The 25289-nt window shown below is 47.8% G+C and overlaps 1 protein-coding gene across 1 annotated transcript in view; it reads left to right on the top strand.

Annotated features, from left to right (window-relative positions):
* kiaa1549lb (KIAA1549-like b) overlaps positions 1 to 25289 on the top strand; it is a 338844-nt gene that overhangs the window by 52334 nt on the left and 261221 nt on the right. Inside the window, exon 2 of the mRNA XM_077248220.1 lies at positions 16155 to 16496. Coding sequence (XP_077104335.1) covers positions 16155 to 16496 — 342 coding nt within the window. The remainder of the gene's footprint in view (positions 1 to 16154; positions 16497 to 25289) is intronic.

Below are 25289 nucleotides of genomic sequence, written 5' to 3'. Positions count from 1 at the left end.
TATGAAACCAAACCAATCTCTGTTACCTTAAATTATATGTTTATCTCTGTAAAGCTGCTTTGAAACAATCTACATTGTTAAAAGCGCTATATAAATGAGGATGACTTGACTTGACCCTGTGCCTGCGAACTTAAAGGAAGTTCAGCGTTTCCTCAGTTTAGCAGGGTGTTATCATCGGTTTGTTCCAAATTTTTCTAAGATTACTGAACCCCTCAACGCACTGAAAAAGAAGGGACATAGTTATCAATGGACAATTCAGTGTCAACTAGCTTTTGACCAGCTAAAGTCTTGCTTCACCTCACCCCCTGTTCTTGGCCATCCCGATCTTCAGTGTCCCTTCATTGTATACATCGATGCCAGTGACGCCGGTTTGGGTGCTATATTAGCACAACGGAGAGATGCTGGCAGAGAGGAGGTTATCGCCTATGCAAGCCAAACCTTAACTGGGGTCGAACTCAATTATAGGCAAGGCAAGTTTATTTATATAGCACATTTCATACACAATGGTAATTCAAAGTGCTTTACATAGAAGAAATTAAAATAATCAAAGGAAATCAGAATAATTAAAACAGTTTAGAATAAAGATAAAATACTGAAATAATCAAAAGAAATCAGAATAATTAAAACAAAGTACAGTACAAACAGTCGGACGAACAGTGGTACAGTGCTCATTCAGTAAATGCACAGCTAAACAGATGTGTTTTGAGTTTGGATTTGAATGTGACTACTAGGAGCACATCTGATCTCTTCTGGAAGCTGGTTCCAGCTGCGGCTGGCATAATAGCTAAAAGCAGACTCGCCATGCTTAGAGTGAACCCTTGGTATTTCTAGCTGATGTGATCCTAGTGATCTGAGTGATCTGTTGGGTGTATATTCAGTGAGCATATCTGCAATGTATTGAGGTCCTAGGCCATTGAATGATTTATATACCAGTAATAATACTTTAAAATCAATCCTAAATGTAACTGGCAGCCAGTGTAAAGACCTGAGGACTGGTGTGATGTGTTCATATTTTCTGGTTCTGCTCAGAATCCTACCAGCAGCGTTCTGTATGAGCTGCAACTGTCTTATGGTCTTTTTGGGAAGGCCAGTGAGGAGTCCATTACAATAATCCACCCTGCTGGTGATGAAAGCATCCACAAGTTTCTCTAAGTCTTGACTGGAAACAAAGCATCTAATTTTTGCAATATTTTTCAGGTGATAGAATGCTGATTTAGTTATTGCTTTGACATGACTACTGAAACTAAGGTCTGACTCTAGAGACACAACCAGATTCCTGACTTGATTTTTAGTTGTTTGACCCCTAGACTGAAGGTATGCAAGGTATTCACCTTGAGAACTTCATCTTTGTTTCCAAACGCAATGACTTCAGTTTTGTCTTTGTTTAACTGAAGAAAGTTTTGGCACATCCAATTGTTTACTTCATCAATGCATTGGAACAGAGAGTTAATGGGGCTGTATTCGTTAGGCGATAGGGCTAAGTAGAGCTGTGTATCGTCTGCATAGCTGTGGTAAGCGATTTGGTTATTTCTCATTATTTGGCTCATTGGGAGCATGTACAGGACTAATAGGAGTGGCGCAAGAATTGAGCCTTGAGGGACTCCGCATGTCATGGGTGTCAACTCAGACTTATGATTTCCAATACTCACATAATAACCTCACCCTACCAAGTATGACCCGAACAATTTTAGGACTATGCCAGAAAGCCCCAACCCAGTTTTCCAGCCTGTCAAGAAGTATGTTGTGATCGACAGTATCAAATGCAGCACTGAGGTCGAGTAGTACCAGCACTGATAATTTGCTTGTATCAGTATTTAAGCGAATATCGTTTATTAAGAGCGTCGAGTAGTACCAGCACTGATAATTTGCTTGTTTCAGTATTTAAGCGAATATCGTTTTTTATGAGCGCTGTCTATGTGCTGTGATGCGTTTGGAAACCAGATTGAAAATTGTAAAGTATCCATTTGAGCTTAAGAATTTGTTCTGCTGATTGAAGACAACTTTTTCAATGATCTTGCCTATGAAAGGAAGATTTGAGATCGGTCTATAGTTGTTTAATATGGTCTTATCCAGATTGCTCTTTTTCAGGAGGGGCTTGAAAACTGCAGTTTTCAGGGAGTTTGGAAAACTCCCAGAGAAAAGTAAGGCATTTACCACTTCTAGGAGATCGTACTCGGTTACTAACGTAACCTCGGTTCTCTCTAGAGAGGGAACGAGTACTGCGTAATATCTTACGCTATGGGGAAAACCTCTTTTCCACGAGATATTGAAGCCAAAAATTATCCTTTAATTTTGATTAATGTAAAACGCTGTGCGGCAGCGTGCAGACATAGGCAAGACGGCTCGCGCGCCTATTGGCTGCCCTGCGGCAACAGCAGCAAGCCTATCGAGAGAGGCCCTGCGTGACGTGACATCCAATGGGGGTGCTTCACGCCCATTTCGTCGCGTCCCGCCAGAATAGGCGTGGCCTTGGCCTATAAATACGCTCGACAGGCTGATACAAACTGGTTTTCAACGCTGAAGCGAACCAGCGCTGTTGTATGCATGGCAAGATACGCAGTACTCGTTCCCCTTCTAGAGAGAACCGAGGTTACGTTAGTAACCGAGTACGTTCTCTTACGAGAGTATCTCTCGTACTGCGTAATATCTTACGCTCTGGGGAACACAATGTAAGACGCCGTGCGTACTGGGATCCGACACCAAAGTCCCAAGGGCAGTAGCCCGGGGCTCATATAGTGCATAATCACCGTAGACTCACAGAGAGTCGGAGAAGAGAGGCTACCAGCATCATTCCCCACGTAATAGCATCCCATAGGAGCTAGTTATGTCAACAGTATATCCCGCAGACTGGGTGAACGCGTTCAGCCTGAACTGGGCAAAAATACTGGCTATTCAACACCCATGGAGCTGTTCCATCGATCAGTGAGCGATACTCAATCAAAACTCAGCATTCTGCGCCGGCGCAGCGGGACAGATAGTACTGAATTCTAGACCGACAGCAGCTTGGCCTGTAAGGCGGGAACTTCTAGGTTATAGAACCTTATAAATGTAGACGGCGAGGCCCAGCCCGCCGCCATACAGATATCATGCAAGGAAATCCCACTAGACCACGCCCACGAAGAGGCCACGCCTCTCTTGGAGTGCGCTCTGACACCCAAAGGACACTGCAGGCCCTTAGAAGTGTAAGCCAGCGCTATGGCATCGACTATCCATCTGGATAGGCTCTGTTTTGATGCGGCCAGTCCCTTGGAGCGTCCGCCAAACAAAACAAAGAGCTGCTCGGTCTGCCTGAAGACAGACGAGCGGGACACATAAGCCCTCAGCGCCCTGACGGGGCAAAGGAGATTAGCATCCGCTTCCTCATTGTTCACCGGGAGGGCGCACAGGGAAATAACCTGGGCCCTGAACGGTGTGTTGAGGGATTTTGGTACGTACCCGTGCCTTGGTTTGAGTATGACTTTTGAGTCATTAGGCCCAAACTCAATACAGGACGCGCTTACTGAAAGCGCTTGCAAGTCCCCCACGCGCTTCATTGAAGCAAGAGCCACAAGAAATACCGTTCTGAAAGACAGGTGCTTCATGTCTGACAAATGGATTGGCTCGAATGGGGCACCTTTCAGGGCTTCCAGAACCGTAGAAAGGTCCCACATAGGGACTGAGGGAGGTCTGGAAGGATTCAGCCTCCAAGCTCCCCTGAGGAATCGCACGACGAGGTCGTTCTTCCCCAGTGACTGGCCAGACGTCGGTTTTGCAAACGCCGCTATGGCCGCCACGTATACTTTGAGCGTGGACGGGGTTCTACCCTTATCCAGCAGGTCCTGAAGGAAGGAGAGCACTTCCGTAACCCCGCAGTCTACGGGTGAAAAGCCCTGAGCTTGACGCCAGGTAGAGAACACTGACCATTTCGAGGAGTAGAGCCGTCTAGTAGACGGGGCCCTAGCCTGCGTGATCGTGTTTAACACTCCCTCCGGGAGGTTAGCGGGTACCCGTTGATGGCCCACACATGTAGGGACCATAACTCCGGGCGAGGATGCCAAATCGAGCCCTTTGCCTGAGAGAGGAGGTCTCTCCTCACCGGTATCGGCCACGGGGCAGTGCTGGCCAGCTGCATCAGGACTGGGAACCAGGTTTGGTTCGTCCATAGCGGAGCCACGAGCAGCACTGGGCATCCATTTTCCCTGATTCGTTCCAGCACTTGAGGCAGGAGCGAGACGGGGGAAAAGGATAGAGGGGGCGTCGGGGCCATACGTGGGCCAGCGCGTCCCTGCTCTTGGAGAAAAAGTTCGGACAGTGAGCGTTTTCCTGGGACGCAAACAGGTCCACCTGCGCTCTGCCGAATGTCTCCCACAGCAGTTGGATCGTCTGCGGGTGCAGCGACCATTCCCCTGCTGGGACATTGTTTCTGGACAGTCTGTCTGGTCCCAGATTCAGGTGACCAGGCACATGCGCTGCTTTCAGTGAAAGCAGGTTGTGCTGAGCCCAGCCCAGGAGGCGTTTCGTCAGCCTGTAAAGGCTTCGGGACCTGACGCCGCCCTGGTGATTTATGTACGCCACCACTGACATGTTGTCCAACCGGACTAAGACGTGGCGGCCTTTTATCTGGGGACAAAAACGCCTTAGCGCGTTGTCTACTGCCAGCATTTCTAGACAGTTTATGTGTAGGAGCTTCTCCCGTTCTGACCACTGGCCAAAGAACGGTCTGCCCTCGAGCAGCGCTCCCCACCCCGAGGTGGAGGCGTCCGTGGACACCACCATCACACTCGAGGGAGTCCCCAGACTCACGCCTGACTGGTACCAGTCGGCTTTTTTCCAAGGTTTCAGAGCCGAGACGCATTTCCTGTCGACCCTGAGGCGAAACAGACCAGCGGCCCAAGCCCCGGGCGGAACTCGTGCTTTCAGCCATAACTGCAGTGGGCGCATGCGAAGCAGGCCCAGCTGAAGTACTGAAGATGCTGAGGCCATGAGGCCCAGCATTTTCTGAAACCGTTTGAGCTGGACTATAGAGCCGCGGCGGAAGGATTTCACGGCGCGCTGAATGTTCAGTCCTCGCTCCGGCGACAGACATGCTGTCATAGACAGCGAGTCCATCACTGTTCCCAGAAAGGAGATTTTCTGGCTGGGAGACAGCGAACTCTTCGCCCAATTGACTGTGAGACCCAAATTCTCGAGATGCTCGAGTAATGCGGTCTTGTGTTCTATGAGCTCTGATCGTGATCGAGCTAGAATCAACCAGTCGTCCAAGTAGTTCAAAATTCGCATGCCCTGAAGTCTCAGGGGTGCGAGAGCCGCGTCCATGCACTTCGTGAATATACGGGGTGCTGGAGACAGGCCGAACGGTAGGACTGTGTATTGATATGCCTGGCCCTCGAAGGCGAATCTCAAGAATCGCCTGTGACGTGACGCAATCTGTATTTGGAAATAGGCGTCTTTCAGATCTATTGACATGAACCAGTCTCCCTGGCGCACGTGCGCGAGGAATTTGCTGGTTGTCAGCATTTTGAACTTGCGTTTCAGAAGCGCTTTGTTCAATTGTCGCAGATCTAGAATGGGTCTGAGACCCCCGTCTTTTTTCGGTACCAGAAAATATCTGCTGTATACACCCCCTTCGTTCTGAGCCTGAGATAAAGGTTCTATGGCCCCTTTGCTCAGTAGTTTCGCTATTTCGGTTCGAAGTAGATGAGATACTTCGTTGTCCACCGTGGTTTCGACACGCGCCGTGCAACGGCGGGGACGTCGAGCGAACTGTAGCGAATAGCCTCTCTTTATAGTGTTCAACACCCATTCTGATACCCCGGGAAGCATTGCCCATGCATTCGTGTGGATAGCTAGAGGCAGAATGATATCCGGGCTCTGGCCGCGGCACAGCGGCGGCTGCAGAGCTTCGGTGTGCTGAGACATGAACACTGTGTTTAAAGTGCGCGAGGCGGGGGGCGCGCCGATCACGGCGGGCAGCCTGTTCGCACTCGCTTTCTCTATGACAAATTGTGGAGAGAGAACGAGCGGGACAAACCCCGTAGGGTTCAGCGTGTCGGTGAGTGAATGTGGGCGCGGGACAGCGGGCACATTTACTGCACTGAAAACACCGTCGGCTTGCGCTGACTGAATATGTGTTGGTTTCGTTTTTACAGAAACCGTGGGACACGCACTGTGTAGTGTTTGTGGGCACTGTGTCGTGGGCACATTCACTACGTTTGCACAATCGACATGAGTCGATTTTATTTGGCTAGCCCTGAACTGTGGCGGGCTGTGTCTGTGTGTGGGAATGGGCACTGTGACGTGGGTTTTCTGCAACACTCATAACACCATCGGCTATGGCCGGGACACCAGAAAATACACTCTTTATTGGATTTATCTGGGTCGCCGTAAAAATGGCGTTAATGTGCAGGCAAGCGGGCTGTGGTACCGGCTTGTTTACTGCGAAATACACTGGAACAGTCACATTGTTTGGAACTGAACGAGCGAGAGGTTTCGGTGGAGTCTGGCCGCGGCGAGACTTAAACACCGTGGGTCTTAGCTGACTGTATGTGTGTTGGTTTCGTTTTACAGAAAACGTGGCACATAGAGTGTGTAGTGTTTGTGGGCACTGGGTTGTGGGCACATTCACTACATTTAATGCACAATTGACATGAGTCGATTTCATATGTGCGAGCCCTGCACTGTGGCGGGCTGTGTTTGTGTGTAGAAATGAACACTGGGCTGTGGGCATTTTTATTACACTCATAACACCATCGGCTGTGGCCGGAATACCAGACAATACATTGCTTATATGATTTTTCTGGGTCGCCGTGGAAACAGCATTTGTGTGCAGGCAAGCGGGCCATGGTACCGGCTTGTTTACTGCAAAATACACTGGAACAGTCACATTTTCTTGGAACTGAACGAGCGAAAAGTATCAGTGCAAGTCTGGCCGCGGCGAGACTAAATTTTATCTGCTGCGAGAGCTAGGATCGAACACGGGTCTCCCGTGCGATGGCTGTAGATTTCGCCACTGAACCACAGGGGGAAACGACAAAAGCTTAAAATAGCTCGAGGACATAATAGAGCGTCATCACAGTTTTGTGTGTGTTGGCGTTTGTTTGCATGCGTGCGTGTTATACAACAGGCTCATTGCTGCAATATTGACATTTTCAGCCGCTCAAACTAAGAGGAACTGAGAAATGTTTGAGAAATGGAGATTGGTCCGGCCTCGGCGGGACTAAAAATACACTCTATCCTCATTTCGACGATGACGCATGCCCACGGGGGGCGGGGGCGGGGTAGCTTTCTTATAACGTAAAGAAAGCTAGCCGCGGTTTTGATGCTGGCCCGTTTCCCTGACGACTCGCGGGCAGAAGGGGGAGATACACAGAGCTCGCCCAATCCTCACTGTCCGACGCGGAGATATAGCAGCTGGCCTCCTCTACAGATGCAGCTATCTTGTCGTCATTAATGGCGGAAGCGGCGGCGCGCGGCGGCCGTTGTCCGTCAGTGAGCGACTCGATTGAAGCTGGTGAAGCTGGCGGGCGAACCGGCGAGCTTTCACGGCTGGAGAAGGATCGGGGACCCGCTGAGTACGGCGCTTTGCGGCGCGGCACTACAGCGGGCGGGAGTCTCACTCACCATGGCAATAGCTGGCCTCCTCTACCGATGCAGCTATCTTGTCGTCACTAATGGCGGAAGCGGCGGCGCGCGGCGGCCGCTGTCCGTCAGTGAGCGACTCGATTGAAGCTGGTGAAGCTGTCGGGCGAACCGGCGAGCTTTCACGGGCTGGAGAAGGCTAGAGGACCCGCTGAATACGGCGCTTTGCGGCGCGGCACTACAGCGGGCGGGAGTGCAGACTCGGAGAAAAAATGCCAGGCAAGTCCTCAGAGTCACCATGGCAATAGTTCCACAGGAACGAAGCGTCTTCAAAAAGACGCTTGCTCTTTTAGAACATATAGAAAACAGAGATAGAGTGTGAGTCGCAGCGGCGAACACACACTCAGCAGTGAAAAGGATATGAACGCCGGAAAGCGTAGCAGGTACGGCGGCTGAAGGCGGCGAGGTGCAGGCCAGCGACTTCAGGCTCGAAGGCTCGTCCCGCAGAAGGCTTACAATCAGACGGCGCGGCTTCTCACTCCGGATCCAGCGATGCAGTAGTGCTTCGCTGAAGAGTTGAAAATCAGTTTGTATCAGCCTGTCGAGCGTATTTATAGGCCAAGGCCACGCCTATTCTGGCGGGACGCGACGAAATGGGCGCGAAGCACCCCCATTGGATGTCACGTCACGCAGGGCCTCTCTCGATAGGCTTGCTGCTGTTGCCGCAGGGCAGCCAATAGACGCGCGAGCCGTCTTGCCTATGTCTGCACGCTGCCGCACAGCGTTTTACATTAATCAAAATTAAAGGATAATTTTTGGCTTCAATATCTCGTGGATAAGAGGTTTTCCTCATAGCGTAAGATATTACGCAGTACGAGAGATACTCTCGTAAGAGAACTGCTTCTAAGCTGTGTAACACATTTTTGAAAAAAAGATGTGGGAAGTGCATCAAGGGCGCAGGTTGATGTTTTATGGTGCTGTACGGTTTCTTCCAAAATTTTGCCATCAATTTCTTTGAAATCAGACATGGTGACTACTTTCTCAGGCTGTTGTCTGATCTGTCTGACCCCAGCGCAACTGAAGGATGAGCTGATCACCTTTCTGATATTATTGGTTTTCTCAGAGAAGAAAGAAGCAAACTCACTGCACTTGCTCTCTGAGAGCATTTCACTGGGAATCTGGCTTGGGGGGTTTGTCAGTCTCTCTACAGTAGCAAAAAGAGTGCGTGTGTTGTTTATATTGCTGTTTATAATATTCGAGAAAAAAGTCTGTCTAGCTTTGCCTAATTCCTTATTGAAAGCATGGATGCTGTCTTTGTCGATGTTATAATGGACTACAAGTTTTGTCTTCAGCCACATGCTTCCGCTCTGCTTTTCTGCATTGTTTTTTCATATTTTGCACTGCTGTTGAGTTTCTCCAAGGTGATTTTTGTCTGCCATTCTTCTTCCTGACTTTCACAGGAGCAATACAATCAATTACACTCTTAACTTTTGAGTTAAAAGAATCAAGGAGAAAATCAACAGAGTCAGCAGATATGATTGGTGTTAAAGATATAGCCTTCATAAATAGTACACTAGTGTTCTCATTTAAGCATCTCTTCTTGACAGACACAGATCTAGCTTCAATGGTAGGAGAGATCAATATATCAAAGAAAATACAGAAATGATCAGACAGTGCTACATCCTTAATAAAAATCGATGAAATGTTTAGACCCTTACTGATAAGTAAATCTAGAGTGTGTCCACAATTATGTGTGGGTCCATATACATGCTGAGTCAGATCAAAAGTTTTTAAAACAGTTTTGATTTATTTTGCCATATTGGTTTCTGTATTATCTATGTGAATGTTAAAATCTCCAACAATGACAAAACAGTCAAACTCTGAGGAAATTGTTGATAACAATTCTGTAAATTCATCAGCAAAGGCTGGAGAGTATTTTGGAGACCTGCAAACAATGATAAGTAAAATGCGTGGAGCACCTTTTAACACAATACTCAGATATTCGAAAGACGGGTAATTCCCAAATGATATTTGCTTACATTGATAGACATCTTTAAAAAGAGCAGCTAAACCCCCACCTCTTCTAACAGCTCTGCAGACACTCATAAAAGTAAAGTTAGGAGGAGATGTTTCATTGAGCTGCAGCTGTCTTCTAGCCAAGTTTCATTTAGCAACATAAAATCCAGGTTGAGAGTGGTTATTAAGTCGTTGACTAGAAGTGATTTATTTTTAAGTGAGCGGATGTTTAAGAGTGCTAACTTAACAGTCTTACTTTTTGTCCCCACAGCAATCTTAGTTTGTTGTGTAATAGGCACCAGATTAGATGGGTTTGCTGTACAGCTTTTGAAGGCCTTAGACTTTCTATCATGCAATCGAACAGCAATAGAGAAAGATACAGGCACACTGGGTTCCCGCTTGTTCTGTAAACATTTGAGAAAGTTATTGTTATCATAGCGGGGACCCGACACATATCCCTGAGAGCTGGTATCAGTTGTTTTTGGATCACCTCGAGCCGCTGGAGGAGGGTGTGGGCCCTGGCCCTGTGGCAGAGGCCCGAAGAGCTCTCAAAGGGGGAGGGGGAGGGCGAGCTGGGCCCGTAGGCTTTGGTGGTTGTGAGGCCTGCCGTTTTTTGTTTGGTATCTGGGGGCTTGCAGCAAAAGAGTGGGATAGTCTAGTTCCAGCATACACCAGTTGTTGCATTTTCTCTGAGAAGCACAGAAGTGGAGATAATGGAGAGAGGGATAACGTGTCTGTTGAGAGGGCCTGTTGCTCTGGTGTTATTGGAGGCTGTAATATGCTGTCCTGGTTTCCTTGGCTGTTTTCCAAAAAGTCATCCTTGGGTGCTGAATCTTGGAGCAGTGCTAGTATGTCACAGTCTGTCTGTGGTGAGCTCTGTGGGCAGGGCTCAGTTGAGATTGTGTCTGTGAGCAGAGGTTGTTGTGGCTGAGTGGTGTTCCCTTTCAAGGGAACTCGAGCTGAGGGTGGTCCCCACCGAGGCGGAAAGGTGTTCACCTCTTTCTACGGTGCCCATTCTTCCTCTGTGCCCTCAGGGGCCCGTTCTGCCAACCCCGCCTTCATGCCGGGGCGCAGACGGTCCCAGCGAGCGATTTCCCGAGGGACGCTCGCTCCCTCTGAGGAGGGTTTCAGAGCGGTTAGACCAGTTGTTCCCTGCCGGTGTGCCGTTACAGGGCGCTGCGTTTGCTGCTCAAGTTACACCAGAGGCCAGTCTCGAGAGACTGGCACCCTTAGTAGAATTTCTGGCAGAGTGGAAAAGCCTTCCAAAAATATCTCATTGGGTCCAGCAGACAATAGAAAGGGATTATGCTATCCAATTCAGGTGTCGTCAACCAAGATTCAGAGGGGTTCTGCCTACAGTGGTGGGCCCCGAGCAGGCTCTGGTTATGGAACAAGAGGTGAAAGCACTCCTTCAAAAGGAGGCTATAGAACGGGTTCCTCCTCCCAGTGTGGAGTCAGGCTATTACAGCCGATATTTCATCGTTCCAAAATAGGATGGGGGGTTGCTTCCAATTTTAGACCTGCGCCTATTGAATCGCTCGGTAGGGAAGCCAAAATTCAAGATGCTCACTATCAAGCAGATCGTGTCACAAATCAGATCCGAGGACTGGTCTGTCACGATAGATCTAAGGGACGCGTACTTCCACATTTCCATCCTTCCACAACACAGGAAGTTCCTGAGGTTCGCCTTTGGGGGCGAGGTGTACCAGCACAGGGTTCTCCCGTTTGGCCTAGCTTTATCTTCCCGCACTTTCACGAAATGCATGGACGCAGCACTAGTGCCCCTGAGGCTTCAGGGTGTTTGTGTCCTCAATTACATCAACGATTGGTTGATTTTAGCTCAGACAGAGCAGATGGCGGTTCGACATTGAGATGTCGTTCTCGTTCATATCAGGAAGTTGGGGTTGAGGCTGAACGCAAAGAAAAGTGTATTATCTCCTCAGAAGACCACTTTTCTGGGTGCCGTTTGGGTTTCGGTTTCGATGCAGGCGCGACTCGCTCCGACCCGCATCGTTTCGATTCTCTCAGCTGTGAAACAAGTAAAGCTAGGCCAGCTACTTACTGTAAAACAGTTTTAGAGACTGTCGGGTCTGATGGCAGCAGCGTCCGACGTTATACCTTGCGGCCTGTTGTACATGAGATCGCTACAGTGGTGGCTCAGGACCAAGGGATTCTCCCCGAGGGGAAATCCGCTCCGCACGGTCAAAGTCACGAGGCGCTGCCTTCGTGCTCTGGTCATGTGGAAAGAAACTTGGTTCCCATTCAAAGGGCCTGTGTTGGGGGCTCTTTGTCGTCGTGTAACGCTAACGACGTATGCTTCCCTCACAGGGTGGGGGGCGGTCACAAGTGGTCGTCCAGCCCAAGGGCTGTCGCAGGACCATCGTCTATCACGGCTTGTAAATTGTCTAGAGATGTTGGCGGTGTTCCAGGCTCTGAAACACTTCCTAGCAGACCTGAGAGGTCATCATGTGTTAGTTCAGTCAGACAACACGTCGGTGGTCTCTTATATAAATCATCAGGGGGGCCTGCAGTTTCGCCGGCTTTACAAGTTGGCCCGTCAGATCCTCCTGTGGTCCCAAGGGAGGTTACTATTTCTGAGAGCAATGTATCTTCCTGGGTATTTGAATGTGGTAGCAGACTCCCTGTCGAGACAGGGGCCGAGGCCGGGGGATTGGAGACTCCATCCCGAGGTGGTGGAGCTCCTTTGGTTGAGTTTCGGTCGCACCGAGGTGGACCTATTCGCTTCCAAGGAGACCACGCATTGTCATCTGTGGTTTTCCATCAGCCATCCAGCCCCTCTGGGGTTGGACGCTATGGTGCAGCCGTGGCCGAGGTCACGTCTGTTCGCCTTTCCCCCGATTGCTCTGCTACCTGGAGTTCTGGAGAGGGTTCGCCGGGACGGGGTCAGCCTACTATTAGTAGCCCTGTTCTGGCCGGCCCGAGTATGGTTTGCGGACCTGATTTCTCTACTGGACGGCTCTCCTCTGGAGCTCCCGGTCAGGAGGGTTCTACTCTCTCAGGCTGGCAGCATGATGTTTCACCCCCACCCAGTATTGTGGGCTTGGCCTCTGAGGGGGCCCAGCTCATGAACTCTGGTCTCTCAACCGAGGTTGTTGAGACCATTCTTCACTCCAGAGCTCCATCCACGAGGAAGCTTTATGCCTTGAAGTGGAAACTCTTCACTTCTTGGTGTGGAGAGCACCTGCAGGACCCAGTTAACTGCCCAGTGGGTGCAGTGCTGGAATTCCTGCAGGAGCGCTTCTCCACAGGGCTATCCCCCTCCACACTAAAGGTGTATGTGGCGGCACTGGCTGCTTACCACGTCCCTTTCAGTGGAGTTTCTCTTGGGAGACACCCGCTTATAACTCGTTTCCTTCGTGGCACACTGAGGCTGAGGGCAGCAGTTCGTACGAGGGTGCCGGCCTGGGATCTGGCCATCGTATTAGAAGGTCTTTCCCTAGGTCCTCTTGAACCTATCGAAGAAGTTCCTGAGAAGTTTCTCACATTTAAGACTATTTTACTTCTTGCTATCTCCTCACTAAAGAGAATCGGAGATTTGCAGGCTCTGTCGGTTTCACCCTCGTGCCTGGAATTTTCGCCTGGCATGGTTAAGGCTTTTCTGCATCCTAGGCCAGGTTACGTTCCCAAGGTCCCTACTAATGTTGTTAGACCTACAGTTCTGCAGGCCTTTTGTCCTCCATTTCTGTCGTCTGACCAGGAGAAATTTAATTTACTCTGCCCTGTTAGGGCGTTAGACACCTATGTCCACAGAACTGCCCTGTGGAGGAAGTCAGAACAACTATTTGTGTGCTTTGGGCCACCCAAGAAGGGGTGTCCCGCGTCTAATCAGAGAATGAGCAAGTGGGTGGTCGAGGCTATCTCACTTGCCTATGAGTCGGCTGGTCAGCCTTCACCTTTGGCTGTACGAGCCCACTCTACCAGGAGTATGGCGGCTTATAAAGTCTTACTGTCAGGAGTTTCCCTAATTGACGTTTGTGATGCGGCTGGATGGTCTTCACCGCATACTTTCATTAAGTTCTACGACCTAGACTTAAGCTCTACCCCTGGGGCACAGGTGCTCTCGTCCTCTGTGCGCTAGTTCTCACACTTGGTCCTATGGCGACGTGGGTATTAGCGTTCCCACAGCGTTTGACGCAGCTCGAGTTCCCTTGAAAGGGAACGTCTCGGTTACGTATGTAACCCTAGTTCCCTGATAGGGAACGAGACGCTGCGTCATTCCACCATACTCCCGGCATTCCCGCTAGCACTTCCTTCAGGCCTATCAGAAGCTGTTGCGCTTGTGTTTATGGGGATCTTTATAGTTTCCTGGTCGATGACGTCACCCGCCTATGACGTTTCATCTCTCCATTGGGCTGATTCCATACGTGCTTCATGACGCACAACGCAGGGGCGTTCCCACAGCGTTTGACGCAGTGTCTCGTTCCCTATCAGGGAACTAGGGTTACATACGTAACAGAGACGTTATCATTGTCCTTGTGTGATGTGTCAACAGTATGTCTATTCAGGTGCTGAAGTGAAGTCCTGTGGTCATTCATACTGTATCCAGGTGTGTGTGTGCCATTCAGGTTGAGTGGATTGGCACACACTGCAGAAGGATGACGGAGGAAGAAGTAGATATTGTCTTTTAGCACTCTTGAACCAAGTTTGTTTGGGTGGTGGCCATTCTGTTGAAACAGTCGCCTCTGACTCCAGAAAAGATTGGAGTTATCAATGAAGTTCACTCCTTTTATATTGCAGGTTTTTTGAAGCCATGTATTAAGCCCAAGCAACCATGAACACCTGTTTGTTCCTCTTGCTGGGAGTGGTCCACTGATGAATGTTTGAACTTTCAGTCTTTTAAGTGTTTCAAAAAGATCATTGAAATCCTTCTTAAGGAGTTCCGACTGCTCTCTATGAATATCATTCTTCCCCACATGAATGAGTCGATTTGCAGTCTTATGTTTCATAAGAATGTTCTGAAGTTCCCTGTTTACATCAGAAGTTGTTGCTTGTGGAAGGCAGCACGAAGTTGTATCCCTGCTACTAATGTTTCTGATTATGGAGTCGCCCACTATCAGAGACCTGGGCTCGGCTGCAGTCTGAGCTGAGTGCCGCTGTCTTCTCGACCTTGAGCCCCAGTTAGCATCAGTGTTAGCTACAGGCTGATTCAGTCTGTATTCATTCATCAAATTTGGGGATTCCTTATTCATTAATACTTCAAATCTGTTTTCAAGATGTATAGGCGGTGGTAGGAGACCAGTGTTTGCAATCCTTGTCTGATCTGGGGTAGAGGATGCTACTGCGGCAATATGTGATGCTCGTGACAATCTGATGTCTCGAGTGCCTTTGGATCTCGCTCCCTGTTTGTGCCATCGATTTGTAAGTCGATCGGCTTGTTTATCTACACACAGTATAGCCTGTCGAGGAGCACTAAATTCATGGGACTCACCGGCTTTATGCTTAGGGCGTCCATGACGAAGCCCTGTTGTGTGTTCCTTCTGGCTTGGTGGTCCCGCAATTAACTTTGTTTCAAGAACTGCAATCATTTGTAAAAGTCTGTAGCACTTAGAGCAGCAAGTAGATTCCAGAGGAGGAATTTTCTTATCCTTATGAATGTCCTGATGGCAGATGGCAGTTGGCACTGCTCCAACCTATTCACAAAGGGGAAGGAAAAGGACATCGCCCTGGAGCCTGAGCCACACAGAGAGTCTGACCAGGTGCGTGAGCCTGCAACACCGTGTGTCGTTGAAGGAAGTGCTTGTGTAGTTTGAAGGCTTGGAGGGAAGCTCCGCCCACAACCCTGCCACTATATGGCCTCTGGAAATTATATGGATGAACTATTGGATGTGGTTGAGGAGGTGAATTCCCTGGTTCTCCTACCCCCGCTGGTCCCGCCAAGCCCTGAATTTCCAGGTACCCTTCTGGTTCTGCCCAGCCCTGAATCTCCTGTTTCTCTGCTGGAGACAAATCTTCTCTGCTTATCGTACGGGACAAATAAATTAGGCCCAAAATACGGGACAGTTGGCAACCCTACATATACTGTACCCAATGTTTCATCTTATGACCAAAATTAGGTTTCATTATTAATTATCTACAGCTAATGTATAAGTGTTAAAATATTGATACAAAATATTGATAACTATATCAACTGGCAACATATGTTAGCTAATAAGTTAGACATGTGTATGTTTATTACATTTTAAGTGTGCTTGTGTAAATGCTATATATAATTTGTATTAGCATTTTCTGCAAAGATCGTGGCTTTTTTATGAACAATTTAATTTTGGTCAATGTACAATTTACAGCCCCATGTTACACCACTTAGGTGTTTATTTGAGAATGTAGAGCTTTGAGGATCAGCATATTTATTGGTGTATTGAAAAGCCTTTTGTATTGTAAAAAGTTTGTTGCGAGCTGTAATTTCGAGTGCCTTAATCTCCCCAAGGAAACTCTTTCTGTAGAGAGAAAATTTAAATTACAGCATGGAAAAGTTTTCCTCAAAATGAACAAACTGTGATTCTAAATAGGAGGATTGAACTGCCCTGGGATACATTTATATCATTCTATTTTTCTCTTTTCAGATGACTTGAGTCGTGAAGCCTCTGGATCATTTCTGGATGTGGTCACTTCATCCTCGTCAACCCATTTGTTGGGTGGCTTTCTTATGACAGACAGGAATCCTGCCTCCATAATCCAATCAGATTCACCAGGCTTGTCGAAGGGAACCAGAGAACAACCAGCATTTATCTCCATAATTGCATTACTTGCCAGCACAGCCCAAAAGCCTCCCAAACACCCATTGGAAATTGTTGTGCATGACAACAAAACAAACCAATGGCTTTCAAACGGGTCTTTGGAGAGAGTGGAGTCTTCATTCACTCCTCCATTTTCTGTGCTGGCCAGCAATCAATCCTCCAGCTCAGGTTTGTTTCCCTGCATGCTGCTTGAGACTAATTATCTCAACCTGCCATTACTATATCTTACACTTAATGTAGCTGTCACTGGGGTTACACGGAACTAGTCAATCAGTGATACGTTTCCCAAAAGCATTGTTAGCCACTTATGGTTGCAAGTTCCGTTGTTACCAAAATAGTTCAACGATTCAGTGTTTCCCGAAACCATAGTTCCAGCGAACATTCGCAAACAGCATTGACAACTTACGTGGCTGGAACTTCAGCTCTCAACATGTGGTTAGAAGCATAGTTTCTTGTATGGAAGTAAAATAATGACAAATGTTTTTGAAATGAAAAAGCTTGTTGAATTGGACTACTTGAAAAAATATGCATTGCATTAACCCTGCTTGCATTTTAATGCATTGTATTTTTAGGGCTTACATTTTTATGGGCTGAAATTCAACATGGTTGTATATGAAAGGGTAACTAAACACTGAAACAACTTTTTTTAGTTAATGATCTGTAAGAATGGAGCTTCATAAATACTGTTCATTGATTCCAGTAAGATTTGGGCATTTGGGTTTAAAGTGTTTTAATTCTACAATATATGGTTTAAAAACGTCTGAGTGCTGCCCTCTTCAGGTTGAACGGTGGCTACTGCAGTTGAATTTTCCTATTGGTGGTTGCAGTTGTTCGTGACGCAGCGGTTTTTGGTGATGTAGGCAGGTTCCATACAAAGTGATGCATCTCAGGTGCACGCCCCCCTCCGCTGGGCTCTGCCCACTTTTCCAGCATTTTTCAAATATTGCCAGTGGGTGGAGTCAGGCTCTGACCAGGGGTTTAGTTACCCTTTAAGCTGTGAATATTTCAATTCAAAACATTTCACACACATTTTCATTCCTAAAAAATCAATAATCCATATTCACCTTTCAGATTTCACTTCCTAAATATTAATTCTGTTTAAAAATACAAATACAAATTTGACAGAAAATTCAACATTTGACATCCGGGAACGGCAGGAATATCAGAAGATTGCCGATTGATAATTTGTTAAGCTGATAAGCTGTTAGTCGAACTCACCAGCAGGTGGTGCAAGCGGCTGTTGATGACGAAAACTATAGAGCAACGGTTGAGACAGTCATTCATTCATAAAAAATGGATTTACAGAAATGGAGCAAGCAGCTAGGATTTGTGATGATTATCAGGGCCAGTATATACTGTATATGGAAAAGCTGGTAAAGACACAAAAGCTATGAAACATTTAAGTCTTCACAGTTAGTTTTACACATGTACGGCAGCTTTCTCTACCGTGAACGAGATTATAATGTTATTCACCGATGCTGATGTACAGATAAAACATTAAATCTGAGGTAGTAGACATACATTTCTCTCAGTTGTTTAGTTTTAACTTTTTATCGTTGCTGTGCTGCAGAACTGGGGATTCCCTCAAAAGGTCGTTCTCCAGGATTCCCCTGCGGCCAGGACAATTAATGCTTAATGGACTAATACAGTTATATAAAAGTCCAAACTCAAACCTTATTAGTGATGTAGGCTATACTAGATATAGGAACAGGCAAGTGGACTCAGAATATGAACGTAATGCGCAAAGTCTCACACTAAGCGATTCACAGAAAATACTGGCATAAAGTTGGCTTGACACTGGATTTTCAATATTCGCACATTTAGGGGTTGTCTCTAAAGTTACATACGACATTGGTACACATGTTTCTAACTTCAATAGCATTAAAAGAGAAAGACTTGCAGTCATAAAACCAACTATAAATTGTTCATGTGGGTGTCAGGCATGATGGCACACTTTTTAGACAGTTGATATTCAAATAAATAAGAGATCATGTGATATTCCTATTGAAAAATAGCAATATTTACACAGGATTTGACAGTTTATTTTATTAAATATCAAAAATCTAAAAAGTGTGCTTCATGCCTGGCACCTACATTAGCAATTTACAGTTGGTTTTATGACTGCAAGTCATTTTCTTCAAATGCTATTGAAGTTAGAAACATGTGTAACAATGTCATATGTAACTTTACAGACGGTCCCTAAATATGCGAATATCGAATATCCAGTGTCAAGCCAACTTCATGTCAGTATTTCACTGGAAATCGCTGAGTGTAAAACTTTGCGCGTTACGTTCATATTCTTAGTCCACTTGCCTGTTCCTATATCTAGTATAGTCTACATCCCCAATAAGGTCAGAGTTTGGACTTTTATATAACTATTAGTCTATATAGAATGAGGTATTGAGGGAATCCCCAGTTCTGCAGCACAGCGCCGGATATAAAGTTAAGAAAATAGGCGATCTACTGATATTCCTGCCGTTCCCGCATGTCAAATGATGAATTTTCTGTCGAATTTGAACAACTGAATTTGTGGAAGTGAATTTGTAAAGCGAAATAAAATGGACCGAAAATTGCCTGTCGAATATTATAGGTTGTATTTTTAAACAGAATACATTTTTTGGAAGGGAAATCTTAGAGCCGAATATGGATTATTGAATTTTTTAATAATAAAAACGTGTGTGAAATGTTTTGAATTTAATATTTGCAGCTTAAATATACAACCATGTTGATTTTTTTTAAATGCAAGCAGGGTTAATGCAGTGCATTTTTTTCCAAGTAGTGCAATTAAAAAAGCTTTTTTGTCAAACTTCCATTTTCTTGTTAGTATGACATGTAAGTTAACAACAATAATTTTTTCATTGAGAAGCACAGTGCACAGTGCAGTGAGCACCATATAAGGAAGAAGAAACTGCACACAAACCTCATTGGTTCTCATGTCTATCATCAACACAGGATATGTAAATGTTGAACAATATTTAAGAATGTCTAGACTATTCTTATGACCTCTGTTCGGATAAATTATTAATGGTAAATTGTACGTCACTCTTTTACTTTCGTTTTCATCAACAAAGTATATCTCTTTGGGGAAAACCAATCAAGGAAAACGTATGCCTAGAGCACATCCTAGTGGTCATTATATACAACACAAAGGAAAAACTTTACATGAGAAATTGCTTAAAGGGGAACTTGGCAACTATTTCAATTTAATAAAACCGTTTAGAAATCATTTGGATGGTTAAATAACCTGTTCTGGTGAAAATGGTGAATTTCCCCACTCCCCCCAACGTTCCCAGGCAGAAAACCAACCTTGCAACATGGGGACTAATGTAATTTGGAAATAGGAAGTCTCGTGAGAAGCGAGAGCGAGCGAGAAACACATACTGCTTTACGGCAATTCGACATAAACACACACGCCACCCTCAATGTGTATGATGTATTATCCACCTCTGTAGACATAGCTCCACACGATAAATTTGGCCGGCTCCGATAATAGCAAATGCACATGAGCAGCGGTAGAAAGGGGGAGGAGGGTGCCGCAAGTCAGTTTTTTTTTACGACAGTGTTGTGAAATATACGCCCCACAGCTGTAGGGGGAGCTCGTTGATAAAACATGCGACAACAAAAGTGAAAATAAGCAAAAAAAATTGCTAGAGTTGCCAAGTTCCCCTTTAAAGAGGCAGTAAGCGATTTCTGAAAAAATGCTGTTGAAAGTGGATCTGACTGACTACCAAAACACACTTGTTGCCAATCAGCAGTAGGAGGCGTACACACTCATGATGGGGGAGGAGAGAGAGTGAGCAGGAGGGATATTTAAAGAAAGACTGTAGAAAGAAAGATGGCTGAGAAAAATTAGAAAAGATGTCGCTCACTGCACCTTTAATAACTTAACAGCTTTATCTAATAATATGCGCACGTTTTTTTTTAACACACTAATGGAAATATTAATGTGTTTAAAGCTTAATTTTTGTCAGCCACTAATTTGCAGACTCTCATTAGGCTACACAGTTGTTGGTTCCACTTGTTTAAGCAACAATGGAGGCAAAATAGACCCAAGAGAAATTTCAAAAAGGAGAATTAAAAACAAAATAAAAGGAAGGAAAGAAAAGTACTGTGTGGGAGCATTTTAGTGAAGTAATTAACGAGGAAGAATCAAGTGGTGTGCGTGATATGTAATAGCTGTGAAGCCACTTGAATGTCTTGTGTGTGTATTTGGGAAGTTGCAGTTACGGAAACAGTGACATTCCAATGTAAGTAGGAAGGGAGTAAAAACTCTGTTTAAGTTATTAAGCTAATTTAATTTTGTCAAAGAATAACTTTTACTTTAAATAAATGTTCATTTAAAAGCAGCCTAGTTTAGTGTAATATTATACATGTCATCACGCTTAACACTGATCATTTGAATAATTGAAATGTGACGGTCAGGTGCGGGTTCGGGTGCGGAAAGAGAAAATCATATTTTCGGGTGGGTTACGGGTAGATTATTTATTTTTAACCCTCTGGGGTCCAAGGTGTTTGTGGGGCCCTTGGGATGTTTTGACATGCACTGACATTTGTGGATTTTTCAGTTATTTATAAACATGTTAATGGCAAAGGTGTAAATTCACTCTATATAGCACAAACGGGGCTATATACTATAATATGTGAGCAACATGTATGTACATGTTTGTATTTTTAAGAGAATAATGTTTATGCGTGGTTATTGAAAAAAATAGAAATGAAAGTTGCTGAAATAAGTATATATAAATATATAAATATAAATAAGACACACTAAATATGCGTCCACAAGACGTTTGACTAATGGACGTTGTCGCTTCAAGTTCTGGCTTCAAAATGATGTGAAAATCATCCTGCCTAATCGTTCATATAAAACAAAACGTCTTGGTTACGTATGTAACCCTCGTTCCCTGAGTAGGGAACGGAGAAGTTACGTCGGATGACGACGAATGGGGTTTCGCTTAGAACACCTATCGACTTCGAGTATTACAAAACGGGCCAATGGCAAAGAAATGCCATGGGTCTGCGGAATTTGCATAGCGTATCTCCGCCTTACCTTCTGGGTATAAAAGGAGGACGCCGGCAACATGCAGATATGTTTCTTCGCTGAGGAGCCAAGACTGAGCTCAGGCGATCCTCGCGGTACAGCGGAAAGTGGCAGGAAGACGTAACGTCTCCGTTCCCTACTCAGGGAGCGAGGGTTACATACGTAACCAAGACGTTCCCTTTCGTTGTCACTCCGAGTTACGTCGGATGACGACGAATGGGGTTACCAGTCTAATCACGCCACCTTCTCAGCTGTCTTCTAGTGCCCTGCGTAAATCGAGATCCCTGTCGTAGACTGGACGAAGGACTCCATTTATCACAGGAATACCAAGGTACACTGGGAAGCATTTCCCAAGCTAGGGGAAGTAAGCAATTAATGCCAACCCAGAGGGGGGGGGAACTTAGAGAATACACATATGACCCGAAGGAAACATATGGAGAACACTGGGGTATCCAGCAGCAGGTGGAATATTTCAACCCCAGGGGTGGCAAGGTGGCTTGCCAAGGGAAAGACACATGATCAGAGAGGCTTACAGTGGAATACACATGTGGGAGTCGCTCAGGGGAGGGACCATGCACACGGGAGGCACCTAGCCGACGCGCAGGTAATAGACACTGGCGCCAACGTCAGGTGTGCTGGAGGAACTCAGGGCTTTCGGGGAAGCTCACCTGAGGAGAATATTGCACGTATCCAGTCCGTGGAGTGGAATGGCGAGCAAGCGAAGACAACTGAGCGGGTCCAGTACTAGCTGGTTGAAGCGAGTACATGAGAGGACACTGGCTCCACTCGGAGATTGTAGAATCTGGCGAATGTGTTAGGTGTCGCCCAGCCTGCAGCTCTGCAGATGTCTGTTAGCGAGGCGCCATGCGCTAGAGCCCAAGAGGACGCCACATTCCGGGTGGAGTGGGCAGTCACACCAAGGGGGCACGGTCGACCTTGCTGCTGGTAAGCCAAAGCAATGGCGTCCACTATGCAGTGAGACAACCTTTGCTTGGAGAGAGCCTTTCCCTTCAGCTTCCCAGCATAACAGACAAGAGCTGGTCTGAGGTCCTGAAACACTGCGTCCTGTCTACATAGGCGCGGAGAGCGCGTACTGGACAGAGCAGTGCCAAGGCTGGGTCTGCCTCCTCCAGGGGCAGCGCTTGCCGGTCCACCACCTGGTCCCGGAAGGGAGTGGTAGGAACCTTGGGCACATATCCAGGCCGGGATCTCAGGATCACGTGAGAGTAAGCCGGCCCGAATTCCAGGCACGCTTCGTCAACGGAGAATGCGTGCAGGTCCCCTACCCTCTTGATGGAGGCCAGTGCAACCAGGAGTGCTGTCTTCATAGACAGGAATTTAAGCTCGACTGATTGCAGGGGCTCAAATGGAGCACTCTTCAGGGCAGTTAGAACCACTGAGAGGTCCTAAGAGGGAACGAGAGGAGGGCGAGGCGGATTTAGTCTCCTCGCTCCTCTCAGGAACGTGATGACCAGGTCGTGCTTCCCCACCGACTTACCTTCGATGAGGTCATGGTGTGCGGCAACAGCGGCAACATAGACCTTCAGGGTGGAGGGAGACAGCCTTCGCTCCAGCCCCTGTTGAAGGAAGGAAAGCACAACGCTGATCGAGCATCTCCGGGGGTCTTCTCGGTGAGAAGAGCACCAGCTGACGAAGAGGTTCCACTTCAACGCATAGACGTGTCTCGTGGATGACGCCCTAACGGAAGTGATGGTAGCCACCACCGCTGGTGGTAGGGTACTCAAACCTGCCTCGTCCCGTCGAGGAGCCACACGTGGAGGCTCCAGAGATCGGGACGAGGGTGCCAAGGGGTGCCCCGTCCCTGAGAAAGAAGGTTCTTCCTCAGAGGGATCGGCCAGGGAGGTGCTGTCGCGAGGAGTACTAGTTCGGGGAACCAGGTCCGGTTGGGCCAGTAAGGGGCAACCAGGATGACCTGCTCCTCGTCCTCCCTGACCTTGCGCAAGGTCTGCGCAAGAAGGCTCCCTGGGGGAATGCATATTTGCGGCCCCGCGGCCAGCTGTGCGCCAGTGCATCCGTGCCGAGCGTGCCCTCAGTCAGGGAATAATACAGGTCGCAATGGGTTGAGTCGTGAGAGGCAAACAGATCTATCTGTGCGTCCCCGAACTGGTCCCAAATCAGCTGAACCGACTGGGGATGGAGTCGCCATTCTCCAGGGAGGGGCTGAAGCCGTGAGAGCTCGTCGGCTGCACAGTTCAGGGCTCCGGGAATGAAAATGGCTCGAAGTAACCTCAATTGCTTCTGACTCCATAAGAGGAGGTGAAGGGCGAGTTCGACATAGGGCGCGAGCGCAGACCACCTTGACGGTTGATGTACGCTACTGTGGCGGTATTGTCTGATCGGACTAGTACGTGTTGACCCCAGAGCAACGCCCGGAAGTGGTGCAGGGCAAGGCGTACTGCCAGCAACTCGAGGCAATAGACATGCCATACTGCTCAACACTACATGGGAGAATCACTGAGCTTCAGGAGCAACCTTGCTCAACACCTAAGTGTGAAGAAATTCACTGAACTTCAGGAGCATTTCTGCTCAACATGAGAGTGTGACAGCATGTCCATTGCGAATGGCGCCCCAGCCCGTGGAGGCATCTGTTGAGACAACAACATGCCGGGAAGCTCGTTCCAGGGGCACTCGGGCCCGTAGAAAACTGAGGTTCGACCACGGGCTGAGTACTGACGGCAGGTCGGAGTAACTGGTACTTGGAGGGTGCCGTGTTGCCATGCCCACCTCGGGACTCGGTCGCGAAGCCAAAGCTGAAGCGGTCTCATATGAAGCAATCTGAGCGGCGTACCGCGGCTGCAGATGCCAATGCCCCAGGAGCCTCTGAAAAAAAATTCAGTGGAACTGCCTCTTGCGCTTGATAGTCTCAGGCAAGTCAGCAATGGCTGAGTGGAGAAGGCGACCAAGTCCATACCGAGAAAAGAGCTCTTCTGCACGGAGCAAAATTTACGCCTTTCCCAGTTGACCCGAAGGCCCAGACGAGCTAGGTGCCAGAGCACCTGGTCCCTGTATTCGCAAACCTGGTCTCAGGAGTGAGCTTAAGACACCCAGTCACCGAGATAGTTCAGGATGCGAACCCTGTGTTCCCATGGAGGAACAAGGGCTGCCTCAACAACCTTTGTGAAGGCGCGAGGAGACCGGGCTAGCCCGAATGGGAGAACGGCGTACTGATATGCGCGTGCCCTGACAGCAAACCGTAGGTATGGTCTGAGTCGAAGGAGAACCGAGACATAAAAGTAGGCGTCCTTCAGGTCGATCGCTGCAAACCAATCATGTGGCCGCACACATCCAGAAATGCGTTTGGCCAGGAGCATCTTGAACGGCAGCCTGTGAAGGGAGCGGTTCAGATGCGTAGGTCCAGGATTGGCCGTAACCCACCAGACTTCTCCGGGACAATCAGGTAGGGGCTGTAAACCCGGACCTCATTTCGGCTGGAGGAAAAGTCTCAATCGCACCCAGGGTAGCAACCTCCGCTCTCATGATAGGGGCATAGCCACCGACCAAAGTGGAGCAGACTCCCCTGAAGCGGGGAGGAGACCGTGCGAACTGAATCGCAAGCCGAGCCGATGGTTCGCGCGACCCAGCGGAACAGAAGGAAAGCTCTAGGCAGGGTGACCGGAATGACCGGCCCAGACGTGGACGGCATAGCGGCCCGGTGTGGGGGCAAGGTCATAACCGCACCCTGACAGAGGAGGCCAGGAAAGGACCAGCGTTCCACGGGGGCCTGCTCTGTCAGGGGTCTGGCGACAGAGGGGGACAGGGGCGAAGCGGTCCGTGGACGGCACGCCGTGTCAACCGCCTCTGGGACAGAGGGGGACGAGGAGAGCACGGCTTGTGGGCGGCGCTCTGTGTCGTCCGAGAACTCTATATGCTCAGAGACGAGAGAGTCAGTTCTTTCTGGA

Source organism: Siphateles boraxobius, unplaced genomic scaffold, assembly GCF_051911475.1.
Source record: "Siphateles boraxobius isolate OS27281-9 unplaced genomic scaffold, OSU_SipBor_1 30, whole genome shotgun sequence".
NCBI lineage: Eukaryota > Metazoa > Chordata > Actinopteri > Cypriniformes > Leuciscidae > Siphateles > Siphateles boraxobius.
The sequence above is the reverse complement of the archived record's forward strand: the minus strand, read 5'-3'. Positions and strand labels throughout refer to the sequence as shown.